The sequence below is a fragment of the Heterodontus francisci genome, chromosome 8 (assembly GCF_036365525.1).
Source record: "Heterodontus francisci isolate sHetFra1 chromosome 8, sHetFra1.hap1, whole genome shotgun sequence".
NCBI classification, from domain to species: domain Eukaryota; kingdom Metazoa; phylum Chordata; class Chondrichthyes; order Heterodontiformes; family Heterodontidae; genus Heterodontus; species Heterodontus francisci.
The window spans coordinates 24,609,857-24,636,486 of NC_090378.1; the positions used below are offsets into that span (position 1 = coordinate 24,609,857).

The 26,630-nt window shown below is 43.3% G+C and overlaps 1 protein-coding gene across 4 annotated transcripts; it reads right to left on the reverse strand.

Moving 5' to 3' along the window:
- Positions 1 to 2,379: 2,379 nt before the first annotated feature.
- LOC137372703 (deoxynucleotidyltransferase terminal-interacting protein 2-like) lies at positions 2,380 to 23,463 on the reverse strand. Of its 4 annotated transcripts, none has more exons than XM_068036818.1 (8): positions 23,293 to 23,375; positions 21,924 to 22,024; positions 14,203 to 14,960; positions 10,808 to 10,949; positions 6,738 to 6,833; positions 6,390 to 6,554; positions 4,983 to 5,092; positions 2,380 to 3,306 (listed from the first exon to the last, which is right to left on the reverse strand). In XM_068036818.1, the coding sequence occupies exons 3-8, from the start codon at positions 14,484 to 14,486 to the stop codon at positions 3,213 to 3,215; spliced, it is 891 nt and encodes a 296-aa protein (XP_067892919.1). In that variant the 5' UTR covers positions 14,487 to 14,960; positions 21,924 to 22,024; positions 23,293 to 23,375; the 3' UTR covers positions 2,380 to 3,212. The 4 variants fall into 4 exon arrangements, 3 of the variants coding, with proteins under 3 accessions (XP_067892919.1, XP_067892918.1, XP_067892917.1); XM_068036817.1 differs by lacking the exon at positions 23,293 to 23,375 and adding an exon at positions 22,890 to 22,905; XM_068036816.1 differs by lacking the exon at positions 21,924 to 22,024 and having other exon boundaries at positions 23,293 to 23,463.
- Positions 23,464 to 26,630: the final 3,167 nt, after the last annotated feature.

The following is a 26,630-nucleotide window of genomic DNA, read 5'->3' on the forward strand; positions in this document are numbered from 1 at the left end:
TAGTCCCAAGTCAGGATGGTGTGTGGCTTGGAGGGGAACTTGCAGGTGGCGGTGTTCCCATGCATCTGCTGCCCTTGTCCTTCTAGGTGGTAGAGGTCATAGGTTTGGAAGGTGTTGTCTTGTAGATGGTACACACTACTGCCACTGTGCATTGGTGGTGGAGGGACTGAATGTTGAACGTGGTGGATTGGGTGCCAATCAAGCGGGCTGCTTTGTCCTGGATAGCATTGAGCTTCTTGAGTGTATTTGGAGCTGCACCCATCCAGGCAAGTGGAGAGTACTCCATCACATTCCTGACTTGTACCTTGTAAATGGTGGACAGGCGTTGGAGAGTCAGGTGAGTTACTCGCCGCAGGATTCCTAGCCTCTGACCTGCTCTTGCAGCCATTGAATTTATATGGCTACTCCAGTTCAGTTTCTGGTCAATGGTAATCCCCAGGATGTTGATAGTGGGAGATTAAGCTATCGTAATGCATCGAATATCAAAGGGAGATGGTTAGATTCTCTCTTGTTGGAGATAGTCATTGCCTGGAACAAATGTTACTTACCACTTATCAGCCCAAGCCTGGATATTGTCCAGGCTTTGCTGCATGTGAACACAGACTGCTTCAGTATCTGAGGAGTCGCGAATGATGCTAAACATTGTGCAATCATCAGCGAACATCCCCACTTCTAATCTTATGATTGAAGGAAGGTCATTGATGAAGCAGCTGAAGATGGTTGGGCCTAGGACACTACCCTGAGAAACTCCTGCAGTGATGTCCTGGAGCTGAGATGATGGACCTCCAACAACCACAACCATCTTCCTTTGTGTTAGTTACGACTCCAAACAGTAGAGAGTTTTCCCCCCCCGATTCCCATTGACTCCAGTTTTACTAGGGCTCCTTGATGCCATACTCGGTCAAATGTCAATCCACCATCTACAGACAAACTGCAATGAGTGAGAAGAAGAAACTGCAACAAGGCAACATGTGTAAAGATGGCGAATAAGAGATTGTCTTTAACTCTGAAAACAAGACTTCAAATCATCAATGATCGAGGCCATAAAGGAAAACCACACACCACAATCTGCAAAGAGCACTGTTACAAATGTTTGGGCCAACAGAGGAAAAAAATCAAGTCTTTTACTGAAGAAGAAATGCCAAAACTGAAAGCAGTTATCTTGTACTTTCTTCCCTTCTGCAATGCAACAGGTACTATGCACCCCCACAAACAATGGTGTTAATTCTGTGCTTCCAAATCTTAGTACAGATAGTCCCTACTGAGGGAGCTTATCGAGTGCATGGACAGCGGTTCTCAAAAAATTAGCAGGTGGACATTCTGCAAGCAATGTTCTTCACACACAAAGAATAGGGAGGTGTCAGAAATATATTTTCTGAGCAGTTGTAAACATGCTGGATGATCTGGTAGTCAACAGAAGGAGACGGAGTCTGTTAGAGAGGAATGTGATACACTGGGAATTTCAAAAATGCAATGACAGGAAACTGAATTTGAAAAAAAAACAAGCCCCATACAAATAACTGTGAATGATGAGATCGTTATTGAGTCGGGGAGAGGATGAGGAACCTTCTGATGACAAGGCTGTGGAAGGCACAGAACCAGTTATCCCTTCACTGGATGGGTTCAGAAATGTAATCACGACTCCGCAGTAATCATCTGGAACTGAGAATCTGTTTGGTCTGGTTAACAAGATAGAAATAGCACGCATTGAGAAAAGCACAAACAGGAATCAATCTGTGCTGTATCTTTTTTTAATAAAGCAGAATAAAATGATCAATTTAAATTGGTAATTTCTGCTTTTTTTTTTGATGAAGTGTCGAAACCTATACTGAAAACCCTGATATAACAATTTGTGCTGCTGGTCCAGGAGGGTTTGCAATAGTGAGATTCAATTATAGTTTGAAGTCATTAAAGGGCATGTATTTTCTAAAACACAATATTGTTCTGTGACAAAGGAATGACTGTATGATAGAGCATTCTTATTTATACAAAATTACCTGATCTCTCACTATCTACAAGCTTTAAGCCACACATCTTTTACTTCAGAGTTCATTTTATTCTGTGTGTAGCTCAAAACTTGACATTGCTCAATAACGGATAAATCTGCCCAGAGAAAGGAATGATTTTTCCATTTCACAGATATATATTGAGTTTACAATTTAACATCTCATAAGAAGTTGAAAAAACTGGAAAAAAAATATTTTTCTCTCCATAAGGTGTCTGTACCCTTAAACAAATCCAGTTTACTCTAGTTAATTTGAAGCTATTTTTCACTCAAAAACTTAAACTTACCCAGGATAAATTAATTTTAATAAGTCAACACAGGTGGCTAATTTAAACAGATAATTAGAAATACACAGCATTGAATTAAGAGTGAACTGAAGACCATGTGCGATTATTTACTTCTCAAATAGAACAAAGAGTTCATTTGTAAGGCTCCTACAGCAATTGGAGAACACTGATGTTTTTATTTTGCTTGTATAACAGCACAAGTATAAGTGTGAGACAAGGAAAAATAAACCATTTTATTAATGTCTCAGAAAAATTATGTGCCCCTTGTTGAAATCTGCTGGGTACATAATTTCTCCTAGTAGGCATATTTGCAATTAGTTATACTAGACACAATTCACTTGTACAAGTTAGAAAGTATTTTCCACTATAACCTCAGAAAGCACAAGTTTCATCTTTATGAATCTCAGAGGACGCATAATATAGTATAATATACAATTTCTAAATCAAACCATTTTAAAAAGGCATTCTTTCTTAGCTCAAAAACTGTAATTGCCTGTTACACAGACAAAGCTATCAGGATCTCAGTATGTAAATATTATAAAGAATATTGCTCGGAAGTCCGCATTCAATATCTATTGAACACAGATATAGGAAGGTTAGTTGCTTTTATAAACACATAAATAACTATATGATTTGATTAAAAATCAAATTGTCCAAATAGACTTTCTGAAATTCCTTAATCTATTTGGACAGTGTACCTTGGTTTATTGAGGCTAGGATATCTTCCATGGTACATATCTCAGCAAAGCTGAACAGTACTTTTATCCTCTAAATTGTTTTTTAGCCAAATAAGCTAACTTGCATTTATGAATGGGGGAGGAGAGAGACGGTGACATTTTTATAACTTTCTGAATACATTAGTTATGAATATGGGGAAAGTATATCCAGAATGAGGCACTTGTTCAGTGTTGCTTCAGGATTTACTTTTGAAATTTCTTCTTCTTGCGATTCTTTTTGCCTGCAGCAAGAGCTGCCTTTTCTGCTACGATCTGTTGATATTTTTTCTTGTTATACCTGAAAAAAAAACACTTTCAAATCATCTTTATTTATAATACATTAGCTAACAATATTATATCATCTATATGAAAGCCAGTGCCCTAAAGAGTTATTAAAACATTACTGACCGTCCCCTTTTGAACGTGGTGTTTAAAAATTGATCAAAGCCAAACTCAACTATGAAAGGAGGGTTAGGGAGGGTTAAAAAACAAAATCATACACTGGGAAGCATGGGCAGAACTCAACGGGAAATATGAACAGGACTGTCTTTGGCTGCAGCAGCCATCATAGCTGACTAGCTTGTCAATACTCATCCTCAAAGATCATACAAAAAATGGTGAATTTTGGGCAAGGCTGCCTGAAACTATGCGCACTACTACCTTCAGGTGAGGAAGAAACCTGAGGTTGGGAGGGGGGGGGGCGGGGAGGGGGAGTGGAAATCAAAAAAAGTATAAAGTCTGAAAGTGAAGGGGTATCTTGTACTTTCATGTGCATTCTTCATTCCTGCGTCCAAAATTATTTTCAAAGTTTGATGAGATATCTTACTAATCCAGTTGATTTTATTTTTGGGATGTCACTAGCATGCTAAATAGCAGATTGTCTATGGACGCTGGACTTCCAGAAAACAGTTGATAAGGCTCCATACAAAAGGTTATTAGCAAAAATGAACACACACGGAATTGCAGGTAACCTTGTAACATGGGTTAGCAATTAGTTGGGAGGTAGGAGATAGAGAGTAGGAAAAGAGGGTTTGTTCTCCGACCAGTGGGATGCAACAAGTGGTGTTCCCCAGGGATTTGTACTGGGGAGTAAGCCATGTGGATATGAGCAGGAAGTTACAAAGGGAATAAGACAAAATGGGTGGGCAAAACTATGGGTAATGGAGTTCAATGTGAAGAACTATGATGTCATGCATTCTGGATCTAAGAAAGACAAATTGGAATATTTTTTTATTAGTGAAATATTAGGAGCTGTGGTGGAGCACAGAGATTTAGGTGCTCGCATACACTAAAACACTATATGGAAGATATTCAAAAAGGTTAATCAAATGTTGCCCTTTATCTCAAGGGGATTGGAATTCGCAAGTGAGGAACTACTGTGTCCTGACAATCTATCATCAACTTGAAACATTAACTCTGTTTCTCTCTCCACAGATGCTGTCTGACCTACTGAGTATTTCCAGCACTTTGTTTTATATTTCAGACTTCCAGCATCCGCAGTATTTTGCTTTGTCGAAGTACTATAGTGAGCTCCGGGCATCGTACCTCAGGAAGGGGTTATAGCACAGATTCACCAGAATTAACCAGGGCAAAAAGGGTTAAATTACGAGAAGGTTGCATGAACTTGGCGTGTATTCACTTGAATTTAGAATGGTGAAAGATAATCTAATTGAGGTATATAAAATGATTAAGGGATTAAATAATGCAGAAACAATTTTCTTTGGTGGAGGAAATCATGGAGCATTTAGGAGCAAAATCAGGAAGCACTTTTTCACAGCAAACGTAGTGGAAATCTGGAACTCCCTCACCTAAATGGCTGTGAATGCTAGGTTAATAGATATTTCAAGACTGTGATAGATTTTTCTGTTAGGCAAGGGAAGTGGAACAAGGGCAGGTAAATGGAGCTGAGGTACAGATTACCCAGGATCTGACTGAATGGCCTACTCCAGTTCCTAGGTAAACAAAAGGGCATACCGTCGGAATTCAGCATCTGCCAGAAGCTCCTCCACCATTGTTTGCTTTCTTTGTTTCTTAGGAACACGAGAGTGATAGAAGTCTACTGGATTGTCCAGAACTTCACCAACCTATAAAGAAAGATTGATGAGTGTAATAACATACTAGAGTAATCATAAAAGATAAATTTTAAGAAGATACATTGCTGAAGCAAATACACCTTTACAGGAATCAGCAGCATCTAAAAATCTGTTAGGAGCTCTGCAATGTAATGTATCAACACACCAGATTTAAATTATTAGTATTATATTTCTCCTAAAATACAATTTATTTTGATCAACCTAATTTCTGTCCCGGCCACTTCTACCATGGGAAAAAAGGAAAGGAATAATCTCAGATGATGCTCTCCACAAATAGCAGCATGGATAGAAAGTTGACAGACAGAAACAACGGGTTAAGGGTGCTGCTCAAGTTGGAGATTTAATAGAGGCTTTTGAAGCACTAAAGGGCTCTGATAGGAAGAATAGGGAATAGGGAAAGACTGACCTCTCTGGTGGAGGTGTCAATGATGAGGAATCTTTGACTGAAAATAGCCAGTAAGATAATGAGGAGGGATTTAGAAGAAATTTCTTAACGCAGAATTTTTGGAGCACGAATTACTTTGCCACAGGAAAAAATTGAGACAGAGACCACAATGTCTTTAAAAGGCGGCCAGATGAAGAATGTGCATCACTGCCAATTCTACCCTCACTTGGTATTCACACACACACACACACACTTTTCCGAATAGTCACGGACCAGCTGCCAGAAGCAGGAAACCATGACTGACTTCCCCCCATCTCCAGACCGGGGAAGCTGAGGCCAAATGTAGCTCTGGCACTGCGTAAAATGATCTAATTTAGCACATTGGGGATCTTCTAGGACTTCCCTGGTGTCTACAGCTCAGCTTCAGTCTATGGAGATGCTTTTACCCCATGCCCGCACAGCATAGAATACTTTGAAAAACTGATTTTAATTTCCTAAATTGTGGCTAATGTCCCAATTGGAGCCATCATTTGCTGTTCAATCATTTGCTTAACAGTATGGGACATTTTACTTCAGTGCCCAGCATCATGCTTTGAGCAGTCCCTCTCTATAATTCCTGTTTCTAGGTAAGCCTGGCATTGAATACAAGATAATTTCTCTAAAACTACCAGCATCTCTCCCTCTATAATGTTTTCTCAAACCATGAGAATGGGTAGATCAGTACCAATATGTAGTTATGGAGTTCCACAATGGCTGTCCAATATTTTATAAGTCTGAGCAGCTTTATCTACTTGCAAGACCAACTTTATTTATTGCTGTATGTTACAACCTGGCTGCATTGAATAAAACTAAAAGCCCCAAACTGATCACAATATATAGCACAGCTCATCTGTTGCTACACACCTGGAAATACTTAGGAAAGCCATCACGGTCATTCTTCTTGTAGAAACGCTTAGGGTTGATAGCAGCCCTCATTTTCAGTGCCCGCAGATCATTCTTCAACTCATCTGTTAGATCAGGAGCTTTCATGTTGTACCAGCCATCCCCTGTTGTCTTTGCACGTTCTTCCTAAATGTGCAAGAGTTCAAAATAAAGACAGGCTATTAAAGGCATAACAACCTACAGGGATGGGTTGCTTTATTTAGAGATTTAATCTTGTTTTCTAAATACAATGACACTGTCTAACAGTTACAGAGTGCACAAGCTATGGCTACATGGAAACCACTGTAATGCAATGGTCACCACACTTACCCTGCGTTTCTTCTTCAGTTGACGAATGGACTCTTTTAAAGGTGGAACACATTCCTGCTTTTCAAATTCTGGTGTCAGGATGGTATTTGCCAACAGCTAAGGAACAGAAATGTTAAATTACAAAATGTTCTTCCAGAAAGTCCTATTATTTATTTGAACACCAAACACAAAGGGTAATCATTGCCAGGCATCTAATTGCTCTTCCAACTGATACCTAATTATGATCTCTACCACATATCTTAACGCCCAGTTCAGTCAGGTACACAACATTAAAAAATAAACTGTTCCTTCTCCTCTCCTGAAGGGGCTGGAGACTCTTCAGTATAGTTTCACACTGTTGTGTACTTTGTCCAAGTGATCATTCATGGCACTAGACACAGAGTGTTGGCAATCACTGGGGGTAGGGGTAGGAGTGGGAGCAGTTAATAATTGAGCACAATCCTAACCCAACAGAAGGCATCACATGATGATCAGGGGCGAATTCTCTGGCACAGGGTTGTCCAACTGTTTTGGGCGGAGGGCCACATTGTGACTTTTGCTCGGCCTAGGGGGCCAGTAAGCAAATTTTGAAAGATGAAGGCATTAAAATTTATTAAATACTAATAAAAACAACAAATGTACATTTTTGTGAAGAAGGTTAAAATGAGAAGACTAATTTATTGACTTAAAGGGCGGCACAGTGGTGCAGTGGTTAGCACCGCAGCCTCACAGCTCCAGCGACCCGGGTTCAATTCTGGGTACTGCCTGTGTGGAGTTTGCAAGTTCTCCCTGTGTCTGCGTGGGTTTCCTCCGGGTGCTCCGGTTTCCTCCCACATGCCAAAGACTTGCAGGTTGATAGGTTAATTGGCCATTATAAATTGCCCCTAGTATAGGTAGGTGGTAGGGAAATATAGGAACAGGAGGGGATGTGATAGGAATATGGAATTAGTGTAGGATTAGTATAAATGGGTGGTTGGTCGGCACAGACTCGGTGGGCCGAAGGGCCTGTTTCAGTGCTGTATCTCTAAAACTAAAACATAAAAAACTAAAACTTTCTCGTCACTGTATTGAAAACTGATTTAGTGACGTACCTGGCATTGTTTTTGCATTAATAAGTAGTCAGTCTCTGCTCACACACTTGATGTAGCAATGCAGAGTATTCTGGATAGATGTCCACCTTTCAGGAGAGACCTTGATCTCTCTTCCCTCTCTCCCCACACTCTGTGCGTGTGTCTCATTCGCTCTTCCCTCCCCCGCTCCCTTCTAGGACTAGGGTACACAGATTGAAAGTTTTGTGCAAAAGATGCAGAGGGAATATGACGAAGCACGTTTTTACGCAGCGGATGGTAATGACCTGGAACTCGCTGCCCACAAAGGTGGTGGATGTGGAGACGATCAATGACTTCAAAAGGAAGTTGGATGTCCACCTGAGAGAAATAGACTTGCAGGGCTACAGGGATTGAGCTGGGGTGTAGGACTGACTGCATAGCTTCATGGAGAGCCGGCATGGGCCCGGGGCAGAATGGCCTCCTTCGGTGCCGTAAGTAAATGGCTCTTTGACTCTCTCTCCCCCTCTGTCTGTCTCTCTTTCTCTCTCTCCACCCCTTTCTCTCTGTATCTATCCCTCCCTCCTCCACCCCCGTGTCTCCAGTGTTCACCGTTCCCAGCCCCCCCTTTTCCCCCTGTTCCCTCCCTCTCCCACACAGTTGCAGAGAAGGGAACACTCTTTCAAATTTCTTTTAAAAAAAAGATCACTGTCAGTTTCAGAGCCGACATCCGCAGGCATCGGCAACAGCCATTTCCTAACATATACGGGGTTTTTTGGCGGATTTTTAAAAAAGTCAGAACCCACCGGAAACTCCTACCCCACCTCCCCCCCAAGTCCGTTGGAAAATGGCTGTTGCCGATGTCTGCGGCTGTCGGCTCTGAAACTGACAGCGATCTTTTTGAAAAGAATGGACTTTTAAAAGAACTTTGACAGAGCATTCCACTCTCTGTAACTGTGCGAGTCAGCAGCCATCACCTGTGAAACTGACAGCACAATCTTTTAAAAGCCTGACAAAGGGAAATTTCTCATCTCCAATCACGGTGAGGATGAGGAACGGCCCGGGGAACAGCTTACACCCGCGGGCCGGATGGAAACGTTCAGTGGGCCAGATGCTGGCCAGCGGGCTGTATGTTGGATAACCCTGCTCTAGCAGAACCATATTAACGATATATTGATTTCAGCCACTCATGGTACTACCATGTCTCCATAAGTTCATTGATTGTCACATTGCCCAACCTACCCCTCCATTTGATTATGTATAAAATAACCCTTACACTACTGTGAAATTAATTCATTTCACTGAGCTGGTAACAAAATATCAATATGGTTGCCTTCGTTGTCCTTGCTTCAAATAATGGTTTGGAGTGGGCAAAACAATTTTTCTATTAAAGGGTAAATATAACTAAAGCAAACTGAATGAACTAAAGGTCACATTCCACTGGTGCCAGTCTGGCGTGTTTGTCGAGCGGAGTACTTTTTAAAAAATTCATTCATGGGTTGCGGGCGTTGCTGGCATTATTGGCCATTCCTAATTGCCCTTGAGAAGCTGGTACAGAATCACCTTCATAACATCTGAGAGACCTGCTAGGCCATTGCTGTGGGTCTGGAGTTAGATATAGTGGCGGGTCAGGATGGCAGATTTCCTTCCCTAAAGGTCATTAGCGAATCAGATGTTTTTTTTTTTAAAAAGTGAACACGGTTGTTACATTACTACTGATACTTGATTTTATTCCAGATTAACTGAATTCATATTCACCAGCAGCTGTGGTTGAATCCATGTCTCTGGATCATTAGTCTGGGCCTCTGGATTACCAGTCCAGTAACATAACCACTATGCTACTGATCCCACTGAACATGCATCACCTGAGCCGATATAACTGGGTCTTCTTTTTAGGAGGAGATTGTCAGTAATGCACAAGACGTTTTGACTGCAAGTACTTCCTACAGCAATAAAAATGGCTGAATGCAATGTTCTCTCTAAGTTGCATGGGTGCATGGTCATGCAACAGTCCAGAACTTATCGCACAGGCGGAAAACAGACCGCGCACAAGAAGCGGTCCCTTTAAGATGTGCGCATGTGCGGTTGAATCTTAAAGGGATTGCACAGTGCAACAAACAGGTTGCACACAGCAAAGGGAAATTAAAGGGAACATTGGCTGACGGTCTTCAGATGTTTCATTTCCCCATATAACCAACTTAGGCACATTTGTCACTGTCCTCAGAGATTATGCTGTTCAGTCACTGTTCCCTACCCCTATCAAACCCACCATCATCATGCCACTCCAAAAAATGCCCAATCTTGACCTATCTGATTCTCTGCAACTACTTTGAACTTTGCTTCCTCTAGGAGCCATAAATATAAGATAGTTACCAATAAATCCAATAGGGAATTCAGGGGTAACTTCTTTACCCAGCAAGTGGTTAGAATGTGGAACTCAGTACCGCAAGCAGTTTTAGTGAATAGCACTGGTGCATTTAAGGAGAAGCTAGTTAAACATGCGAGGGAGAGAGAACAGATTATGCTGATAGGGTTAGATGAGGTAGGGTGGGAGAGGCTCTCGTGGAGCATAAATACCGACACGGACTAGTTAGGCAAAATGGCCTGTTTCTGTGTTGCGCATTCTATGTAACTCGCAAAGTTCTGGATGTCTTGCTGCCCCAAATTTTGTACTCGCCTCTCTTTGCTTAAATGCCTTTAGCCTAACAACCATTAATTGAAAAAAATTGCATTTCAACCATTATATTTATACCTAATGGATATGCTGCCTGTGCAATAATCTTAATTCATCGCTTCAAATTACTCCCAACACCAGTGACAGACCTGTAACCATCAGTACTTCATAATTGTGTTGCACAGCTCAAAAAACTCTCTCCAGACATAAACCCATGTTGGAAAAACAGTATCCAAAATTGCACTGCTTGTGTCTGTTCAGTTTGACACAGCAAAAAAAAAAAGCTTTACCTGCTGATAGCATAGTGACAACACTGGACTAGCACTAAACTAAGGATTGGAAACAGGTCAGAATACACCCAAGCGTCTTACCTCATCATCATTTTTCTTTTGCTCTTTTAGTTTTTTAAAGGCTTTTGAATTATGACCCTGTTTGTCGAGATCAAAGCTTATGTACAGACCACCTAGTTCCTTCAGATTTAGCCCTGGATCAATACTGCTTGACAAATCGATTCTGGAATACATAAAAAAAAAAATCCATTCAAGAATCTGCTGAATTACCCAGAGTAACTTGAGCTGTGAACTTTAAAACATTCCAACTCAGATTTCAGACATTAGTGCTTGATGGCATGGGTTAATATTAAAGAATAGGCTATGCTTTTGGCTTTCCAGTTAGTTTTTATTTTTACACTGAAGTAGTAGTAAGCAATTGTTTTCCTCTCTTCGCAATTTTCTGCATGCTCCGAGTCAACTCTGTGATTCTTTCCAACAGTATGGTTAGACAGGGTCAGGCACTCTCTGGTACATCACTCAAATACACATTGTTATCCCGAGCCATGAATGTGCGCGTTGGAAAGGTATTCGACTATGGTGTTTGGGGGAGGGAGAGTGGAGGTGGGTGGAGGGAATCACAGCCAAATGTCATCCTTTCTTCACTCCATATCTATTCATATGCGCTTTCAGCTAGGATCACTGAAAGGGGATGGAAGGCAGGAACCCTGTCTGACTTCTGCACGCTAACAGGTGAACAATAAGGCTACTTGTAGCATCCCTGCCATTCCAGCAGATGTCAGCTTTTTAAAAAAAATCCTCCTTTCTGAATTATTTTAACCTTGATTATTGCTGAAAATAGAGACATGTTGTCGAAGCTTTTCATCTTGCACTCATCAGGACAATCCGCAAGAATAACCAATGTAAGGGAAAACAACAACTTACACTGCATGAGAAGAGTGCTGATTGGTTGGCAAGTGAACTCTGATTGGTAGGCGTTGCCATGGCAAATGCATCTGTTTATGGTGACTGACTCACTTGCCAACCAATCAGCACTCTCTTCTCATGCAGTATAAGTTGTTGTTTTCCCTTACATTGGTTATTCTTGCAGATTGTCCTGATGAGTGCAAGACGAAAAGCTTTGACAACATGTCTCTATTTTCAGCAATACTCAAGTTCTGCACTACTAAACGACTATTTCTTTGATTTCTTGCAAAGTATATCACAAGCGATTTTTCACTGAAAGATTTAATCTGAAATAAAACAGAATTGTCAGTTTGAAAAAAAAACATTCTGCTTAGTTTCAGCGTACAGATTTATCGAGGTCTGAGTGTTCAGGTTTTGGTCATGTTGAACACAAAGGTGATAATTAATAGTTTAAATGCAATTTTGCCTTCAATACACTACTCAACACCAAGCAAACCGTTACATTTCTTCCAATTTTATTCCCTCTGGTTGTGTTATGGTAGATGTAAAGGAGCACTTATATATGACAGGACAACAGAATACACAGGAAGAGGGTAATATATGGAATACACCCACACTCGTGTGTTATGAACGAGTGTTATGAAATTTGGCAAGGAGAGGTGACAATTGTACATTTGCTATCAATGGGCAAACCAAGGGTTAAACCCATTCCTATTAAAATCAAAAGGGATTTTAATTTTCTTTGCCATTAATATAATTTCCAATAGGGCCTTAGGTGTAGTGTGGTCAATAGCTGAATATGTCAATGGTTGTAAACATGTATGAAAGTAATTGTGTAAGTTTACACTACCTTGATAACTTTGATTTTTCACCTCCACTCCTCCCAGATCAAACCAGAAAGGTTTGACCACAGCTGTTGATTTATTTAAATACAAGCTGATATCCCCTATGTACTATTCATGGGTAGTCTGGGCTCTGCAGCACAGTTGGAATGGTTATGTGCCAACTTTTAAAGCACATGTATCCAAGCTTCCTGTCTTCATCGACCCTCAAAGACTAGTTATAAAGTTTAAATCAATGCTCTCATTAGCTGCTGTGTGTCTCAAGCTGCAAATACTAACTGGTCGAGGTGTTCTAATGTAGGATAAATCCAATGAGGCAACAGCATGCATGAAATTCAAATAGAACAAACCAGTGAGTAAGAAACGTTAGCATAAATAGAACGGAGGTGGTAGATTTGAGTGCAAGGATCATCCAGGGTTGGATGTGGACCAGAAATTTGGAGAGCTCTGGTTTAAGGCCAATGTGAGAAGCAGTTTAAATAGGTTAAATATCGTCATTATCACTTCCCTAGACTGGCAGTTATTTGGCTCGTCTCCTTGTCAGCTGACTAACTCCCTCCACTTGTCTCAAGGTCAGAAACAAAGCCCAGGAAATATTTGGCCTCTTTCTGCTTTCTATTTACTTTCTTTCTTTAAAGATTATTCAATTGTGATTTGTTGGTGTTTATCCAATGTTCAGTGTCTGGAAATGTTTCAAGCACTCAAAACTTTTACGTAAACAGATTTACTGCTTGCCTTTATCTACTAACAACTGCCAAAAGCATTTCATTGTCAGAAGTGCTATGATAAAGGTCACAAAAAAAATACAGTCAATGCTGGAAATAAAAATAGAAAATGCTGGAAATACTCAGGAGGTCAGGCAGCGCCTGTGGGGAGAGAAATAGAGTTGATGTTTCAAGTCAATGACCTTTCATCAGAACTTGAAAGAGATGTGACAGGTTTTAATTAAATATACAGACAGGGAAAATGGTGGGTGGGGACGGGGGAGAACAAAAGGGAAGGTCTGTGATAGGAAGGAAGGCAGGAGAGAGTAAATGATAAAAGGGATGTTGGAGCAAACAAAAATGGGACAAGAAACAAAAATTGGTGGTGATTCCGTGTTTCCCATCTATATATCTTCCAATTCTATCGCTTTTGTTCATTACTCCGTCTCCCCTTTCCCCACCTCTGTATTTGCTTAATACCTGCTACATCTCTAACTTGGTCCAATGCTGATGAAAAGTCATCAAACCTGAAATGTTAATTTGGTTTCTCTTCCCAGATGCCATCTGACCTGCTGCGTATTTCCAGCAGTTGTTGCTTTGATAAACTGTTTTATAGGGAATCGGTGGTGTAGTGGTAATGTCACTAGATTAGTAATCCAAAGCTCAGGCTAATGTTCTGGGGACAGGGGTTCAAATCCCAACATGGCAGATGGTGAAATCTGAATTCAATTAATAAATCTGGAATTAAAAGCTAGTCTAATGGTGACCATGAAACCATTGTCGACTGTTGTAAAAATCCAACCGGCCTCACTTAGGGAGGGAAATCTGCCGTCCTTACCTGGTCTGGCCTACATGTTACTCCAGACCCACAGCAATGTGGTTGACTCTTAACAGCCCTCTGAAATGGCCAAGCAAGCCACTCAGTTCAAGGGCAATTAGGGATGGGCAATAAATGCTGGCCTTGCCAGCGATGCCCACATTCCACAAACGAAAGAGGCAGTATTGAACCTATTCCTTTACTTACAAACTAGATTTGGTTTTCAAAATATCCTCTTCATCTTCATCGATAAAATCATCATCTTTCTCCTCTTCATCTAACTCGTCTCTGTCACCAGTTTCTTCTCCACTTTCACCGCTATCCTCCTTTTCTTCTCCACTTTCCCCGCTATCCTCCTTTTCACTCAAATCTAAGTAATATTTTCTATCTTGATCTATTCCAGGTTTCTTGTCAATCACAAACAGGTTGTTAGCCTTTGCTAATGGGCTTTTTGCTGTATCAGGAGGAATGATAGTGGGTTCAGGCGACATGGCAGGTTCAGATATAACATTTATGCTGGACTCTTCCAACAACACATCACATTCGCTATCCCCCAAGGCTTCTTTGTTTTCATCACTGTTAACTGGTAAATTGATAACAGGTAAAGTTTGGGTTTTATGATCTAAATCTTTCTCTTTATCCTCCAGTTGACCATCATTTGTCTCTTCAACTATTTCAATCAGATTAATTTTTTGAGTTTCTGTTTCATTTGGCTCTTCCTTTTCTGTTTCTGCATTATTTTCTAGGATGGTGCTCTCCAAACACTGGTCACTTAAGACCAACTTATCACTCAGTTCTGTTGGCTGCTCTGGACAGGGCTGCGATTCAGTGTGAATGATCTGTTGCTCTTCAACAATTCCGCGTCCTTCAGGTTGAGATTCAGTAATGGTTTCTGACGGAATTTCAAATCTACTGCTCCTCGTCCTTCTTTGACTAACGGGTGTCCTTATTCTAGATTCTGCCTCCTAAAAAAAAAGAAAGATACGAGTGTGTTTTTGATTTTACAGTGAGGATGGTAGATGATTCATTATAAGCAAGCTTCAATATTAATTTTCATTGCCTTTTTTCCTGAAATTTTCCCTCCTGTCAAACATTTTTGCATCTTGCCAGAACACCATTTTGCACATAACTACTGGGGCTGAGACTTACTCCAAAGCCTGAAACTGTAAGTCCTGAAATAGTTGTTAGGTTGCAGGAGCCAAATTATTTATCAGGAAACTGGCAGATTCTTAGTGAATGAGAAGCAGGGAGCAGAAACTAACAAACAGGTCATTCCTCTCAGAATGAAATGAACAAGAGGTAGTTTGTAGAACATATCAGAATATCAAGCCGTTTATCTAAGTAAGTAAGTAGCAAGTTATTACTTAGCCAGTAAGCCATCAGGGAATCTACACGGATCGCGATTGGTGCCTTTACACATTGAACCAATGGAGCATTTGGGGAAAACAAACAAGGCAAGGGAATACACAATAAATGGTAGCATACTGAGAAGTGTAGAGAAAGAAGGACCTTGGAGTGCATTTCCACAGATCCCTGAAGGTGGCAGGACAGGTAGATATGGTGGTTATGAAGACATATGGGATCCGTTATTTATGAGCTGAGGCCGCAGCTAGAGTACTGCATACATCACATTACAGGAAGAATGTGATCACACTAGAGAGGGGAGAGAGGAGATTTATGAGAATTTTGCCAGGAATGGAGAATTTTAGTTATTAGGAAAGATTGGAATTTTTTTCTTTGGAACCAAGGAGGTTGAGGGGAGATTTAATTGAGGTGTATAAAATTATGATGGGCCTGATAAGGGAAATAGGTCGTTTCTATCCACTCTATCAGAGAGGTCAATAACCAGGGGGCACAGATTTAAAGTAACTGGCAGAAGGATTAGAGGGAAGTTGACTTTTTTTTCACCCAGAGGGAGGGGAGGGTCTGGAACTCACTGCCTGAAAGGACGGCAGAGGCAGAAACCCTGATAACACTTAAAAAATACTTGGATATGCGCGTGAAGTGTAATAACCTACAAGGTTATGGACCAAGAGCTGAAAAGTGGGATCAGGATGCAAAGCTCTTTATTGGCTGGAACAGATATGATGGGTTGAATGGCCTCCTTCTGTACCATTACGTTTCTATGTTTAGCCTCAGGATAGACCAGTTATTGGTGTTTTATAAGCAGCAAACCACTAAAACCTCAGAAAGGACCAGGTTCCAAACACATCTTCCCCTCCCCTTTCAGCATTCAGTAGAGACCGATCCCTCTATGACACCCTGGTCAATCACACCCTCCCCTTCGCATGGTACCTTTCCATGCAACTACAGGAGATACAACACCTGCCCTTTTACCTCTTCCCTTCCCACCCTCCAAGGTCCCAATCATCTCCTTCCATGTGAAACAGCGTGTTCTACATTGGGGAAGACCAAATGCTGATTGGGTGACTGCTTTGTGGTACACCTCCATGCAGTCCGCAAGTGTGCCCTAAGCTTCCAGTCACCTATCATTTTAATTCTCCACCTTGATCTCACACTGATCTCTCTGTCCTTGACCTACTGCAGTGTTCCAATAAAGGTCAATGTAAGCTCGAGGAACAGCACTTCATCTTTTGATTAGGCACTTACAGCCTTCCGTACTCAAGACTGAATTCAACAATTTCAAACCAGAACATCTGTCCCCATTTTGTTTCCTTTTCCTTGCATGTTTCGGCAGACCATTTTTTTTTTTATTCGTTCATGGGATATGGGTATCACTGGCTAGGCCAACATTTATTGCCCATCCATAATTACCCTTGAGAAGGTGGTGGCGAGCTGCCTTTGTGAACCACTGCAGTTCTTGGGTGTAGGTACACCCACAGTGCTATTAAGAAGGGAGTTCCAGGATTTTGACCCAGCGACAGTAAAGGAATGGCAATATAGTTCCAAGTAAGGATGGTGTGTGGCTTGGGGGGGAAACTTGCAAGTGGTGGTGTTCCCATGCATTTGCTGCCCTTGTCCTTCTAGGTGGTAGAGGTCACAGGTTTGGAAGGTGTTGTCGAAGGAGCCTTGGCGAGTTGCTGGAGTGCATAGAGTCATATATGGCACAGAAGGAGGCCATTCGTCCCATCAATGTGCTCTCCACCGAGCTATCCTGTCATTCCCACTCTCCCACTCAATCCCTGTAACCCTGTACATCTATTTGCTTCAAGTGGTCAACCAATTTCCTTTTATTCATTGATCTCTTGTAGATGGTACACATTGCTGCCACTGTGCGTCAGTGGTGGAGGGAGTGAATGTTGAAGGTGGTGGACGGGGTGCCAATCAATTGGGCTGCTTTGTCCCGGATGGTGTCGAGCTTCTTGAATGTTGTTGGAGCTGCACCAATTCAGAGAAGTGGAGAGTATTCCATCACATTCCTGACTTGTGCCTTGCTGATGATGGACTAGAATTGGGGAGTCAGAAGGTGAGTTACTTGCTGCAGAATTCCCAGCCTCTAACCTGCTCTCGTAACAGAGCATGGTGGGTGCGTGGAATGCACTGCCAGCGGTGGTAGTAGAAGCAGATACATTAGGGACATTTAAGCGACTCTTGGATAGGTACATGGATGATAGTAGAATGAAGGGTATGTAGGTAGTTTGATCTTAGAGTAGGTTAAAGGGTCGGCACAATATCGTGGGCCGAAGGGCCTGTACTGTGCTGTTCTTTAGGGCCTCCTTATCTCGAGAGACAATGGATACGCGCCTGGAGGTGGTCAGCGGTTTGTGAAGCAGCGCCTGGAGTGGCTATAAAGGCCAATTCTAGAGTGACAGGCTCTTCCACAGGTGCTGCAGAGAAATTTGTTTGTCGGGGCTGTTGCACAGTTGGCTCTCCCCTTGCGCCGCTGTCTTTTTTCCTGCCAACTACTAAGTCTCTTCGACTCGCCACAGTTTAACCCCGTCTTTATGGCTGCCGGCCAGCTCTGGCGAACGCTGGCAACTGACTCCCACGACTTGTGATCAATGTCACAGGATTTCATGTCGCGTTTGCAGACGTCTTTATAGCGGAGACATGGACGGCCGGTGGGTCTGATACCAGTGGCGAGCTCGCTGTACAATGTGTCTTTGGGGATCCTGCCATCTTCCATGTGGCTCACATGGCCAAGCCATCTTAAGCGCCGCTGACTCAGTAATGTGTACAAGCTGGGGATGTTGGCCGCCTCGAGGACTTCTGTGTTGGAGATACGGTCCTGCCACCTGATGCCAAGTATTCTCCGGAGGCAGCGAAGATGGAATGAATTGAGACGTCGCTCTTGTCTGGCATACGTTGTCCAGGCCTCGCTGCCATAGAGCAAGGTACTGAGGACACAGGCCTGATACACTCAGACTTTTGTGTTCCATGTCAGTGCGCCATTTTCCCACACTCTCTTGGCCAGTCTGGACATAGCAGTGGAAGCCTTACCCATGCGCTTGTTGATTTCTGCATCTAGAGACAGGTTACTGGTGATAGTTGAGCCTAGGTAGGTGAACTCTTGAACCACTTCCAGAGCGTGGTCGCCAATATTGATGGATGGAGCATTTCTGACGTCCTGCCCCATGATGTTCGTTTTCTTGAGGCTGATGGTTAGGCCAAATTCATTGCAGGCAGCCGCAAACCTGTCGATGAGACTCTGCAGGCACTCTTCAGTGTGAGATGTTAAAGCAGCATCGTCAGCAAAGAGGAGTTCCCTGATGAGGACTTTCCGTACTTTGGACTTCGCTCTTAGACGGGCAAGGTTGAACAACCTGCCCCCTGATCTTGTGTGGAGGAAAATTCCTTCTTCAGAGGACTTGAACGCATGTGAAAGCAGCAGGGAGAAGAAAATCCCAAAAAGTGTGGGTGCGAGAACACAGCCCTGTTTCACACCACTCAGGATAGGAAAGGGCACTGATGAGGAGCCACCATGTTGAATTGTGCCTTTCATATTGTCATGGAATGAGGTGATGACACTTAGTAGCTTTGGTGGACATCCGATCTTTTCTAGTAGTCTGAAGGCTTCGGTGAGATCAATGAAAGCAATGTAGAGGGGCATCTGTTGTTCACGGCATTTCTCCTGTATCTGACGAAGGGAGAACAGCATGTCAACGGTCGATCTGTCTGCACGAAAGCCACACTGTGCCTCAGGGTAGACGCGCTCGGCCAGCTTCTGGAGCCTGTTCAGAGCGACTCGAGCAAAGACTTTCCCCACTATGCTGAGCAGGGAGATTCCACGGTAGTTGTTGCAGTCACCGCGGTCACCTTTGTTTTTATAGAGGGTGATGATATTGGCATCGCGCATGTCCTGTGGTACTGCTCCCTCGTCCCAGCACAGGTAAAGCAGTTCATGTAGTGCTGTGAATATAGCAGGCTTGGCACTCTTGATTATTTCAGGGGTAATGCTGTCCTTCCCAGGGGCTTTTCCGCTGGCTAGAGAATCAATGGCATCACTGAGTTCCAATTTGGTTGGATGTATGTCCAGCTCATCCATGACTGGTAGAGGCTGGGCTGCATTGAGGGCAGTCTCAGTGACAGCATTCTCCCTGGAGTACAGTTCTAGGTAGTGCTCAACCCAGCGGTCCATTTGTTTGCGTTGGTCAGTGATTATGTCCCCTGTTTTAGATTTGAGGGGTGAGATCTTCTTGATGGTTGGCCCAAGAGCTCTCTTCATGCCATCATACATTCCTCTGATGTTTCCGGTGTCTGAGGCCAGCTGAATATGACTGCATAGGTGTTGCCAGTAGTCGTTTGCGCAGCGCCCGGCTGTTCTTTGTGCAGTGCTTCTGGCTGCTTTAAGTGCTGCGGATGTTAAATCGCTGGGGGCTTTCTTGTAGTTCAACAGTGCAATGTGCTTAGCGGCTATGACAGGTTCCAGCTCTTCATTATGAGATTGAGACCAGTCTGCATTTCTCTTCGCACTTTTGCCGTAGGTGGTCAAAGCTGACTCATAGATGGAGTCTCTGATGTGGGCCCACTTGGTCTCAGCATCCCCTGTGGGAGTGTTTTGAAGGGCTGTTACAAGTAAATTTAGAAATTTTTGTAACAGCTGTGGGTGAGAAATTCTGCTCGTGTTGATGCGCGGGTGGCCCTTCTGCTCGGAATGATGCAACTTCTTTGGTCTGAGTCTAACCTTGCTGCACACCAGGGAGTGGTCGGTGTCGCAGTCCGCACTGTGGAAGCTGCGTGTGATTTGAACACTGTTTAAGGCGGCTCGCCTTGTGACAATGAGGTCTAGCTGGGTCCAACGATGTGATCTTGGGTGCCTCCATGAAACCTGGTGACAGGGTTTAGTGTGAAAGAACGAGTTGGTGATGCAGAGGTTATGATAGGTACACAACTCAAGCAGTCTCTGCCCGTTCTCATTCATCCTTCCAACGCCATCGCGCCCAAGGCAGGAAGGCCATGAGTCATGGTCGGCCCCAACCCTGGCATTAAAGTCCCCCAGCAGGAATAGGTGTTCGGGATGCTGCTAATGATGTTATGGAGTTGCTCGTAGAACTGGTCTTTAGCTTCAGGTGGGGAGCAGAGTGTTGGAGCATAGATGCTGAGTAGGTGTGCTGGACCAGAGGTGGTGAGCAGTCGGATGGACAGTATGCGTTCCGAGCCATTTGAGGGAGGCTCTATCATGCTGAGCAAGGAGTTTCTGATGGCGAAGCCCACTCCATGCTGTCTTGGTTCTTCAGGATCCCTGCCCTGCCAGAAGGTGTAGTCTTGCTCTGCTAGAGATCCACTCGCGGGGAGGCAGGTCTCCTGAAGTGCTGCAATGTCTACATTGAGTCTACTGAGCTTGTTGTTAATGATGGCGGTCTTCCGAGAATCGTTGATTTGTGTAAGGTCTTCCGACAGGCCAGGACACATAGTTCTGACGTTCCAGCTTGCAAAGCGAAGGCTGGTACCTTCTTTCCTTTATTCGTGTTGTTTGGTGCGGTGTTTCAGTGCACCTTTCGTGCAATGACCCTGAGCTCCAAGCACCCATTGAAGCAGGTAGACTGTGGCGGAACAGAACCTTATTGACCGGGGGCTGCCCGGTTTGAGGCGGGCGGTAGCTGTCCAGTGAGGTGCAATGACCTCTCCCACCGACAAAGGCAACCCGTGGCGCCCAGTTTCTACGCCAATTTATCTGGACCTTTAACCCGTAACTGCTGCCTTCCGTGTTGTTTCAGTTGCTGTGAGGCAACTATGGAGTGACCTCTCCATGGTACATGCCTGGGCAAGTTTATGGAGGTCGAGAGTTGCCCAGTCATCAAAACCCCCCTCTCGGCCTTTCTGGTGGGGTCCAAAGGAGTGCAGGGCACGACGTTTGGCACCAGTTTGGCTGCAGGAACTGCCGGAAGCATGCCAAAGGTGACACATGACCGCCTACGGGGTTCCGCTCCGGATTATCTGTTAGGATTTACTCCCTTAGCCTTGGTCTCTCCCGAGACACCCACAAGGCAGTGGGGTTGTTGGGGCCCCTACACTGTGCTGTACTGTTCTATGTTACCATAGCATTTATGTGGCTGGTCCAGTTCAGTTTCTAGTAAATGGTAACCCCCCCCCCCGCCCCCAGGATGTTGATAGTGGGGGATTCAGCGATGGTGATGCCAATGAACGTCAACGGGAGATAGTTCGATTCTCTCTTGTTTGAGATGGTCATTGCCTGGCACTTAAGTGGTAAGTTACATTTGCGCCACACATCAGCCCAAGCCTGGATTTTGTGCAGGTCTTGCTGCATCTGGACACAGGCTGCTTCAGTATCTGAGGAGTTGTGAATGGTGAACATTGTGCAATCACCAGCGAGCACCTGCTCTCGGCACATCTTTTGTTTCTTTTTTGCCCCATTACCACTCCCAATGACCCTGCATGACTCTCTCCCTTCTTCCACCCTTTCACAGACTGTCCCTTTTGTTTGTTCGTTCCACCCTCCCCCATATCACCTGTTAAGAAACTACTACATTTCTAACTTTTCCCATTTATGATGAAAGGCCACAGACCTGGCATATTTTCTGTGCTTCTGTCTCCACAGATGCTGCCAGACCTGCTGAGTATTTCCAGCATTTTCTGTTTTTATTCCAGGTTTCACGGCCTTTACTCACTAAAGAGGGAGACACATTAACAAAAGAATACTATCTGTTCAATTTCTGATCCTTGCTTTGTGGAGTGGTCTAGTGTTTGGTGGGATTGTTCATCTTGCAAGGTTTTGCACCTGTGAGTTGACAGTTGGATAATCAGATACTGTAACAGTTATTGCATTGCTAGGTAGCGAGTATAATAATCTTTGATCTGCCCAATACAAGACACCTGGAGCACTGGGGAAGGTTCTCTTTGACCAGGTCAGGTCTCTTCTAATCTCTACCAGTCCTATTTAATCTGAATTTTTGTGTCCATACGTGTCTGCATTTTAGCTGCCACTTTGGATCGGAGTCCATTATTTCTAACCTTTTATTGTCTACCCAGGCTCTTCTCTCCTGTCATCCAGCTTTCATTCTCCTCTCTTTCAACCCCTAACTCCCAAGGGAATTATTATGCCCCCACCATCCTTGATGAGTCCACAGTTACGCTCTATGCTTCTCTAGGCATTCTCTGAAGTGCACAGAGGCAGGAGCAGAAAACTCAACTGCTGCACCCTCCTCTCTTTCTGACCTTTCAACCCAGCATGCAAGTTTGGGGTGGGGGCTAATCTTGGCAACCTTACACAGCTCATCCTTGGACCAATTAATCAATCACTGCACCAGCTCCACATTTCCCTCAAGAATGTTTATTCACTTGCAAACAAGATCCTTTCCATCCATGACCATATTGTGGACGATTGCACCGACATGCTGGCTTTGACTGAAACGTGGCTCAGGGATGGTAACAGTTTTGTATCAAATCCTTCTCGGCTGACTACAGTTCCTATTACCTGCCCTGCCCATACTGCAGCAGTGTTGGTGTGGCTCTCATCACCAAGTCACACTTACTCTCTCTGCCTAATCCTCTGGCATCTTCTCCTCCTTGGAGCGTTTCCCCTTGGTTCCAGCCCTCTCACCCTTCCTTTAAAATCCTCCCCGCAAAATCCTCCGTCCTTTCCTTGCTCAGCATGGCACAACATATCCATGGTGATTTGGGTCTGTATTTCAACACCTTCCTCTAATCTCTGGTATCTATGTTCACAGCCAGTCCCTTAGCCTCGCCATCTCCCGGGGCCTCTCCACTCGCAGGGGGTCTCAGTCATCCACCAGACCATCTCCCTCAGCAACCGCTCCACGTGTCTCAGGTCCGGGGAGAGGAGTGGGGGGGTTAGGGGGAGCGACGCTTTAAATTCTCGGCCCGGCCACTCCTCACTGGCCCCTTCCCACAAACACCCCCCGCCCCACCTTTTACCTTCCCGGCCTGGGTCTGCCTGCCGCTCCGTGTCTGCACCATCCTGCAGGGCCTCCGCACAGTACTTCCGCTCGGTACTACACCAAGACCTTCCCCCAGACACTTCCGCCCGGTGTTCCCTCGAACTGGACACCACCGCCTCCGCATCGCGTCCGACTGGTACCGAGTTGAAACAAGCCGCACTGTTCAGTATTTCAGCCCAGGGAGGCTGGCTAGTGTTCTGGTTAATATATATATATATATATATATATAATCTTGATGTCGGTCACTTAACCTTTAACCTTAGATCCAATTAGGTTGTTTCAAACCTCTCTAATTTAGTATTGCATCTTTCTCCTGGGCACACTGCAGCTATCTGGTCTGAACATTGACTTCAGCTTCATCCTCTGTAGATGGATCCAGAACACTGGCTGTTCTCTCCCTGAACGCACATTGGTCTGACGGCGTCCGAGGTTTTTTTTCGTTTTTGTTTCAGATTTGTAACATTTGCTTTAATTTTTAGTGATGTAAAATATGTAACAATGCAATAAGTAATAGATACATTAATAATGCAGGCGACTGTTCAGAACAGAGGATGAACTGCAATGCTAGTGCGATGATTAAATCCATATTGTTGCACATAAACTAAGAACATGCATTCGGTGGGGTTATGCAATATTTCATGCTGAATAATTAGAAAGCAAACACAAAACTGCAACAGTATACCTTTATATAGCAGATATAATGTACAGGACTTTCCAAGCAGCTTTGCGAGGTACAGGGGAGGAAAAGATAAAACCATAAAAAGGAACAAAGGCCAAACCAAGGTGAGTGTTAACCAAAAGCCTGATCAGAAAGAGATTTTGAAAAGCTATTCGTTAAAAAGTAAGAAAATGAAGGGGAGTTGTTTAGGGGTGTCATAAATAAAGCTGAAGAATCTACCACAAATTGTAGGGCAAAGGGAAGGCAAGATACACAAAAGGCCAGAATGAGGAGATTAACAAGTACTGAAAGGAGATAGAAGGCTGGAAGAGGTTCAGAGCCAGTTGATGTCACAGAAGGATTGGAAGATGTGATGAGAATTTAAAATTCAGTGCAACGAATGAATCAGACTTTGAAATGGTTAGGTCTACTAAATGTCGTGAAAACATTAATTGCTATCAGGAATGAATAAGCCAGTTTATAAGCGATGATATGTAATGTCCAATTGTAACAAAACTTTGGAGCTGGAATGTCAACACAAATCACAAGTGAGACTTGGTTATCAATGCGATGCTACAGCTTCTAACAGTATTTCCAAGCAGTCTTTTTGAAAATCAGTTCCTTTATCAATAGATTATAAGCATATTAATAAAGCAGTGCACTACATATAACGTAAAGAAAAAATATAAACCCATCATTTGGAGGAAGAGTTTTACAGGTTACAACCCCCAAATAATTTGCAATAAAATTAAGCTATTAATGCCTGCAATTCATATTTCACATCAAAAGTATAAAGAATTGCAGAAAGTAACTAACAGCTTCTGTTCTGTAGGTAAATACAGCAGCCAATCTGTATGCTGAACTAGGGGAAAGATACTAGAGAAGCAGTCATCCATACCCCAACCAGGAATCAGTTCATTCTGGAGAGAAGGCAGGGAGAAAATGACTGGGAACTTTTTTTTTTAACGATTGTTATGATGAAGGTGCCCATCTTAGCTCACCATTTAGAATTTTTAAAAAAATCTCCTAATCACATTTTTGTTGCTTGAATGTACCCAAGGTTTTCAAATGTTAATCACTTTCTATGAAATTCTTCCTGACATCTACCTTAAAAACTTTTCTTTACCATTTTTAATCTATGCTTCTTGGTCAAGAATCTTGGGCAAATTTTGAAGTTCTGCTCATTTATCTATATTATTTAGTATATATTTTTATAGTCACCTTTCAGTGGATTTACTGAGTCAAATGGGAGGACATATCTTTTTATTACATGAAATAGGAATCTTCAACAATTCTATTCCATGAAGCTTCCAAGTGAAAGAGCTTTGTATTAACAGAATTTTTTTAATTTTAGAGATACAGCACTGAAACAGGACCTTCGGCCCGAGTCTGTGCCGACCAACAACCACCCATTTATACTAATCCTACATTAATCCCATATTCCCTACCACATCCCCACCATTCTCCGACCACCTACCTACACTAGGGCCAATTTACAATGGCCAATTTACCCATCAAACTGCAAGTCTTTGGCTCTGGGAGGAAACCGAAGCACCCGGCGGAAACCCACGCGGTCACAGGGAGAACTTGCAAACTCCGCACAGGCAGTACCCAGAACTGAACCCGGGTCGCTGGAGCTGTGAGGCTGTGGTGCTAACCACTGTGCCGCCCTATCTAACTTCTAAGAATATCTAACTTCAACTTGCCCTCTTTACATATCAACTGTGTATAGATCTTCACCTATGCAGTGGGAAATGGCAATTTATTTTTCATTCTCATATCCGAGAAGCACTTGTTCGTCATGATGGCCAGCCAATTTGCAAAACATTTTCTGAAGACAAACATGTGAAGCATGTAATGCTTAGCTGGCTCAAGTAGAGGTGGTCAAATATTATTTATATATTGTATTAAAAGCCTGCTGTATAGCCTGCACATCCCACAAGTGTCAACCCTACTTGCTGTTAAGCTACCCATCACATTAAGAACACCCTTATTAAAAAGCAGCATGTCCTTCGACTCAGTTCAGCAACACTGCAGAACAGCACTTAGCACATACAGATCCCTTTAAAAAGTGTCTAGGAACATAGAAGTAGGCCATTCAGCCCATCGAGCCTGCCCCACCATTCAATGATCATGGCTGATCATCCACTTCAATGCCTTTTTCCCACACTATCCTCATATCCCTTTAGGTTATTTGTATTTAGAAATCTGTCAATCTCTGCTTTAAACATACTCAATGACTGAGCTTCCACAGCCCTCTGGGGTAGAGAATTCCAAAGATTCACAACCCTCTGAGTAAAGAAATGTCTCCTCATCTCTGTCCTAAGTGGCTTCCCCCTTATTTTGAAATTGTGTCCCCTGGTTCTAGACTCCCCAACCAGCGGAAACATCTTAGCTGCATCTACCCTGTCTATCCCTTTAAGTATTTTGTAGGTTTCAATGAAATCACCTCTCATCCTTCAAAACCCTAGAGAATACAGGCCCAGTCTCCCCAATCTCTCTTCATAGGACAGTCCCGCCATCCCAGGAACAAGTCTGGTGAACATTCGTTGCACTCCCACTAGGGCGATAATATCCTCCCTAAGTTAAGGGAACGAAGTCTGTTTCTGAACTTAGTACAAATGCAAAACACATGGAACAGAAACATCAGTAAGGCA